The 7,399-nt window shown below is 35.5% G+C and overlaps 1 protein-coding gene across 1 annotated transcript in view; it reads right to left on the bottom strand.

Annotated features, from left to right (window-relative positions):
• The window catches only part of NEK7 (NIMA related kinase 7), a 54,606-nt gene that overhangs the window by 4,687 nt on the left and 42,520 nt on the right, over positions 1-7,399 (bottom strand). The window contains exon 8 of the mRNA XM_009636190.2: positions 3,734-3,847. Coding sequence (XP_009634485.1) covers positions 3,734-3,847 — 114 coding nt within the window. The remainder of the gene's footprint in view (positions 1-3,733; positions 3,848-7,399) is intronic.

The raw sequence follows: 7,399 nt of genomic DNA, 5'->3' as shown, positions 1-7,399 counted from the left end.
CTAGACAATAATAGTATAGATTCCTGGGTAATTTCAAAATCCTTGAGCTCTTTTGAGCCTCGTTATTGAACAGCAAACCTTTGGGAGAAGGTGAATTAACTTTGCTGTACAGGACGAAAACAGTTACACAGGAAGATAGCCTTTCAGGACTGAAACTGAGACCATGCTGGATGTTAATACTTGGTTATAGCACAATTCCTTTAACTCCTACAGGAATATCCATTTCAATAAACCTGAAATCCATTTGTCAACCCCTCTAGTATTAATAAAATTTCCAATGTACTAGAAGAGCCTGACAGTACCGTCGGAAGAGGCACTGGGATTCTGAAGTCAGATTATTATTAGAGAGTAATTTTTTATTATGTGGCACGAACTGGCCAACAGGCAGAGCAGTAGACTCATGACTGAACTGGAGGGACCTCCTGTTGCATCCCCAAGCTGCAAACTTCTTCAGCTGCTTACTGTTCTTAACCTCCTCCGTGCACTTAGCACAATGACTGTCTTTAGCCTGGAGCTTAGCCTGACATCGGAGCAGTGGGACACACTTTCTTTAACTTTAGCAGGTTTTTCAGCTATGAAATAAATAATTATCACTCAAGTCAGGAGGAGGGGGCAGAAAAGACAGAACAATGACAGGCAAGTGCTTTGCATTGTTAGCCACTTGAAAAAGAGAAATTTTCATACAGAAAATTTTGGATAGGAAAAAAAAAACAAACAACAAACTCTTCTTACTCTGAATAGGAGACCTTCTTGAAGTCCTTTCTCAGTCCTTCCTCAACCCTTTCTGCTGGCAACTAACGCTGCCATTCTAGACCTGCTGGCTCATTCAGCCTTCACATCTGGGCAGCAGGTTGGCTATGGACTTCAGAAGAAGCGCAGCTCAATCAAAGGGGAGATTGAAAAACTTCATCTATCATGAAAGCAACATGATATTGTCTTGACAGGGTTTTAAGAGTATTGACTGGGGGTGGCAAGGGAGCCCCCATCTCTGAATTCCCTAAAGTAGAACAGCTTTTAGCAAATCCTGAGTACTCACCCTGAATGCCAGACGCTCTTTAGGAATATTCAAAAATTGAGATATTCAAAGTTGTGAAACATATTATTAACTTGGCTTATGACTACTCCTAAAGCAATGGTTTGAGAAAATGCATCTTAGACTACTAGGTTTTCTAATCAAAGGTTCTAAAAAAATTATCCATCTGTCCATCTATCTTAAGGTGCATCTTTCTGTCACGTTATTCTCTGACAACACTGATGTGATGCATTACTAAAGGGTTAGTCTTGGAGTTCAAAATTTAGAAAAACTGTCACATCTTAAAACTCATTAAAATTTACTTAGAAAAAGTTTCTCTAAAAAGCACTCATAATTTGTGATGGAAGTATTTATACTCATATACCAGAGATGCAGAGATCAACACTCAGTGAAATTTGTCTTTCAGAAAATTCCTTGTCATAAAATATGAAGTGAGCTTTACTGTTTGGTGATCCCTGATCTTTACTGCTTACTGAGTGTGCTTCCAACCTGGTTAAAGGTTTGATATCTAAATTTCCAGCCAGGTGAAACATTTAGGACAGTATCCTAATATGACAGAAAATGCTTTTTTGTTTCTGTATAGTTCAGGCCAGCACAGTATTTTTTTTGGTACAAGTAAAAAAAAGGTCTATTTTGCTGCAATAACTAATAAAAATATCTATTTTTCCATGTATCTTAGCAAAAACACAAGTCTTCATATCAGAACATAAAAAATGTTCCCACTGCAGTCTCCATAGTTAATCGATATACTTATTTTAAGTAACTATTTTCATACCTATCTTCACACCTATCATAGGTCTGATTCTCTCATTCCATTTTTAAATAATTTATGTGTATTTTACAAATAACTGGTTTATCCAAGGCACAGAAGTATGCGTCCGCTTTGAAACAAAGATAATATAGCGTGTTGTGCTCCGCATCTGTTTTCAACACTAGAAACTATACAGATGTTAGTAAAAGGTGGAATCTCTTTCCCCATCCAAACTCTAAGACCTTCTGTCTGGGCCAGACTTTGATATTTGCCCCTTGGCTGGGAATCCACATATCCAGCTTCACACTTAGCTGCAGCGAAGTAGCCCTGCAGGCAGGCCAACTTCAACGAACCACTAGTGGTATCATCATTAAAATCCTGCTGAAGGTCACCATGGAAACCGCCTGCTGAGGCTTCGCTGCAGCACTCGGCATCTCCTAATCAGCTACCATGTGAAATGCAAATTCAGACAGTCTGAAAATTAGTCAAGAAGAATAGAGGATGAGGATGCAGATATGTGAAATATTCATGCGCTTCATGGAAAAAGGAAGACAGCATGAATGACACAACAAAGAACGGCCCCTGACATCCTTGCTATCATTTTGCATTATTGTTCACACCCTACTGTATTTCCAGGCCTCCAGTTCTGAAGTTGGTTATATGAACTGCCATATTTATAGTCCACAATAAATAATAATTAAAAACGGCCCAGGTAAAATGACTAATTGGAAAACCCACAAAGAGGTATAATGCATAAATTACACAATAGATCATTATTTCACCCTTTGTAACGACACCAAATTATCTTTTTAAGTCCAGTTTTTTAATAAAAGGGGAAAAATTGTCACTATAAATAGAAAACAAAACAAAATACCAGGCAGTAATCTTTTATTAATAGTCCAATCACTGTCTCTGAATGTAGAAAAAATTAAGGTTCAGAATTACAACCCCTACTCTTTAAGTGAAATTGCACAACGCTTTTGTTTATTAAAAGTGTTTCAGTGCTCATGTTTATTTGCATTTTCAAAGTAATCTTTAATTCATGTAGGCTGAATTCAATTAGAATTGGTTACTAATATGTGTTCTTTGGTTTACAGCTTCTATCAGTTTGCCCTGTTGTTTTCAAAGTGGGAAAGTATTTCAAAACTGCCATCTCAGAACATTAACGAGCAAGCATTTATATTTTTTCGTTCTGTTACGCGCACTAAGAAAAATATTTAATTTATTTTATTTAGTTTCTTTTCATTTTAGAGCTTAAAAAAAGCAAGTACCCCCCCTTAAATGCATTAATGACAGTAAAGAACTGTTACCTATCAGCTTAAAACACACACTGCTGCGATATGCATGAGTATATTGTTCAAATTCAATTATATTTTGTCTGCGTATATTTCTCTGAAATTTACTATTAGTGTTGTCAAGAACCATTCTTTCTTGCAAAAGAACTGCCGTTCACTTCTATCGAATAGTGCATTGCAGTTTTATAATGCAGACAAATGGGAACTAAACAATTCATTTTTACTAGTGAGTTACATGATATCTATTTTAATGCAAGCCCCTAGAGAAACAAGGCTAGTGCACTAATTTACTGTGCAACATAAAGTTGTATAGTTGTGCTTTTCAAAAAGCATACTATAGAATGTAAGACTCAATCCCATTCTGGCATGTAGAACATATCATTGTGCATTCTGGGAAAGCATTTTGTCATACTTGCAAGGAAGCTCAATGAAATTAAGAAGCTACCAGTATGAGGTTTCCATCATGAATTCCCCAAAATTTAAAATCATATCAGAGACTTGTTTTGACAGGAACATTTGAGCAAGTCCAACAAGCAAGCACTTATGTGCATAATTTGCAAATAACATAAAATCACACAAGTTCATTTACTTCCCTGGAAGAATGCCAGCTTACATAAACTGAGGATCTAGCCCATGAAAAGGAAAATTTCTTACTTCCTCTGAATAGTGATCTGAAGGGAGAGGTGGGTAGTCACATTGTTCTATCTTCTTGCACAGGGAGTACAAGTTCATTTTATCACCATAAAAGGGACTCTGCAGTGCAGCCATCTGTTTGAAGAAAATGTACAGTTTTCTTTTGTGTGTTTAAGTAAACCTGTTTTGTCATAAAATCTGTAATACTAACAAATCAAAAGTGATTTTTAACAACTTTCAATTCACTGCTTAGAAGTGCCACAGCGCAAAAAATAGAAGTTCCAAAACTATTACTGCAACCAGTGTGCGTATTTATTCTATGTTGTACAGTCATACCTGTCACAATCCTTATATTGCAAGGTTTGAATTGTATACCATAAGTTTCATTAATAGAGTATGAGGAGAAATTGAGTAGCTTCGGATACTGCTTTGAGCATGGAGGCTCCTTGCATCACGAGAGACAAAAAAAAACCAAACCCCACAATATAATTTTCCTCTGAGGACCTTTTGGAAAAAAAACTTGTAATTTATTTGAAAACACTATCTAATCCAAAGCAATACTGTATGGTGAAAATGCTGGATAACAGTAGTAGATTTTGTAACCTCCCATAGCTATTACTAGACTTGCAATAAAGTGGGTTTTTTTTTTTTAAAAGTAAGAAAACACATCTATACTTCCAGAAAAAAAGAAAAAACCCCAAAACTTTGTAATTCAGTCCGTTATTCAAAAATACTTTCAAAAAAAAAAAATCCCAAAACATCATCAGCAGTGCAGAACTGGCACCCATGACTATAATTTATGATTGTAATACAAAAATAAGAGTATCTGTTGGAGAGCACTTAAATAAGTGATCAGCTTAAGACCAGCATTAGTAAACTTATGCTTTATTTCCAGACAAAGTTCCAACTTGACATTTAAGGTGGAAACAAATGCTACGGTTAGCAGGATTACAAATTTAAAAATTCATTTAAAGTCTCTCCATTCTGTTCAAAGCCTTCTAAGTCTTTGAACCGCAGCAGCACGAATGCTGCTTTGAGTGCAGCGCTGCCCCAAAGTCAGTCACCCTTTTCTACATGTGCTAATAAGTTTGATTTTGGAAGGACAATGTGTGCATTCCCCAGACAGGCAGAGTGTGTGTGAAACACGCTAGTCCATGCTGTGCTACTCAGTGAGCTTCAGCAGGGACAGGACAAGCTGAAAATGGCTCTCATCTGTCTTGTGGTCTTCCAGATAGCGGTTTTAACTCCTTCATGTCTAAGCACAGATATCACTGGAAGAAAATGTATGAAGAAAATTACCAAAATTCTCTTACATTTACTTTGTATCTGATAAAAATGCTCTCAAATAGTTCAGTAGTTTTTCATATTACCTTCAAGAAAGAATAAATAAATTTAAAGCTCCGAAAATAAATACCATGCTACATCCTACGTTCCTCCCCAAAATTCTGTAACTGTATTACCAAAATAATGCTAATTTTTGGATTTACATGACATTGTCTCTTACCTTAAAAAGAATTTTTAAAATGCAAGCTAAGGACCAAAAAAGAAAAGAAAAGGAAAAAAAAAAAGAAAAATCAACTGCAGGATCTGTACGCATGCAGAAATTCTAAATAAATGCACAGATATTCATTTTCGTACTCTAGGTGTTCATTAAAAAGTACTTTTGTTTGAATGCTGCGGAGTGTTAAAAAAATTCTGAATGTCCCCTAAGGAGTTAAAACAGGAATACTATATTTTCATGCATCTCCTGCTTTGACAGATGAAAAATGTCAACTGTCCTGTTTTTATTTTCAAGCTTTTGCACTATTCATCTGGTTCATTAGTGCATCTCGCTGCTGCCCCTGACAGCTGCTCGCCCTCTCCTCCCAGCAGCTGAATTTTTCAGGCTAATTTGATCCTCCACACTGAGACGATCGCTAGAATGATTGACTTGCTCCCTGACCTCCAGGGTCTGACTTTCCTGATTAGTATTCTGGGGGTGTCTGAGGGACGAAAGCCCACTGTCTGTCTTCGGGGCTGGTGGCAGCTCTCTCTCTCTCTTTTTTTTTTTTTTTTTTTTTTTTTTTTTTTTTTTTTTTTTGAACTGTAAGCCACCAACCTACAACCCTGTAAGGATGCAATTGCTACGCTGAACAATAAAAGGAAATGTGTAAAACCTACTTTTCCGTGTAAAGGTCCATGTAGCAAAAGCACAGCATCTTGATTTTAATTAGTAAAGCCTACTTTGTTGCATATCAATTAAAACTCCAGTGGTAGTGTTTTTGAGGTTTCAGAAATACCTGGGGCTCTAAAAAAATCAGACTTTAAAATACACTTTTTTAAATCTTACTGGCCACATAGTTAACATAGGTTAGAAATAATCATTTTTATAAACAACATATAGTATATTAGTCTAAACTTAAATTAAAACATAACTGAAAAGAGTTTAGCAGCAATTAAGCATTTATTGAGAAGTGATAAACATGCCACAGCTTTTCTCCAATTAAGCTGGAGAGAATCCAGAGCACATATGAGCACCTATCAACATGAAATCAATATAATAAAACATGCTAAAATGCAGGCAATAGACATATCACAGATACCCGGCACAAAACTGCACAGATAATAAAAATACGATGCATTAGTCCATGCATGTCTTGAAGAACCTTAAGTAACCACTTTCAAATAATTAAAAAAAGGAGAAAAACGCTAATCATGAGTTTTGAGCTTACTATACCTAAAATTTCAAAATTGCATCTCAATAGTCAACCAAAAAAACCCACCCCACCACAAACATCTGGTATATTGCAGAATTAACTAAATGGGATAAATGCATCTCAAAAAACAAATTAAAAGCTATAGTTGAAAACACTGCCATACACTATAGCTATATTATAGGTCAACAATAACTATCCTAATAATTACTTTATTCTTACAATAAGGAAAAAACCCAAACACAACACCATATCAACTTCAATACAATCCTGCTAAAACTTTTAAGATAAAGAAAGACAGAACGGTATTTAAAGATGCTGAGTCAATAAATGGAATTAAGATACTTAGCTATTTTGAAATTATTTACCAGATCAAAGAAAAAAAATATTCACATAGGTGTTTAATATACTGGACCAGCATCAAAGCAGCAAGCTCAAAAAAGAAAAACTTTTCTAAAGAAGCTTTAGAAAAGTGCTATTCAGCAATTTTAATTTCATATAACATAGAAGAAAAATTAACCTTAAAACATGTTTATTGCATATAATGTTTAGTTATTCAAGGTTTTTATTTATTTGCTTCCAGATTTTAAAAAATCCTCAAGAAAACCAATGAGGGGAAAAGTAGCAGTAATACTGAAAAATCTTGATCTACCTTTATGCTATCTTTAGGGTCCTGCTTGCACCAGTGTGTAAAGTAGAGCACTGAAATTGATGGCAGTTGCCATGGTCAGTACTAGGGAATCCCAGTATGGAATTAAGTTTCAGTTCAGGATTTAAACTTCTAAATACTTGCTATCAGGTATCAGACTTCCTTCCTGTGAATTGTCCCAAAGATTTAGAAGCAAGAGCTATACATAGACCCGTAAAATGCAGAACTGCAATACAGCTATTTGCCCTTCTCATATTTACAGCAACATGTTAGTGATAGAAAGTAAACTAATATTACTGGAGACAATTCTCCTAGTAGTAACATACAGCTTTAACAGGCTGACAA

Source organism: Egretta garzetta, unplaced genomic scaffold (genome assembly GCF_000687185.1).
Source record: "Egretta garzetta isolate BGI_Z169 unplaced genomic scaffold, ASM68718v1 scaffold163, whole genome shotgun sequence".
NCBI classification, from domain to species: domain Eukaryota; kingdom Metazoa; phylum Chordata; class Aves; order Pelecaniformes; family Ardeidae; genus Egretta; species Egretta garzetta.
The sequence above is the reverse complement of the archived record's forward strand: the minus strand, read 5'-3'. Positions and strand labels throughout refer to the sequence as shown.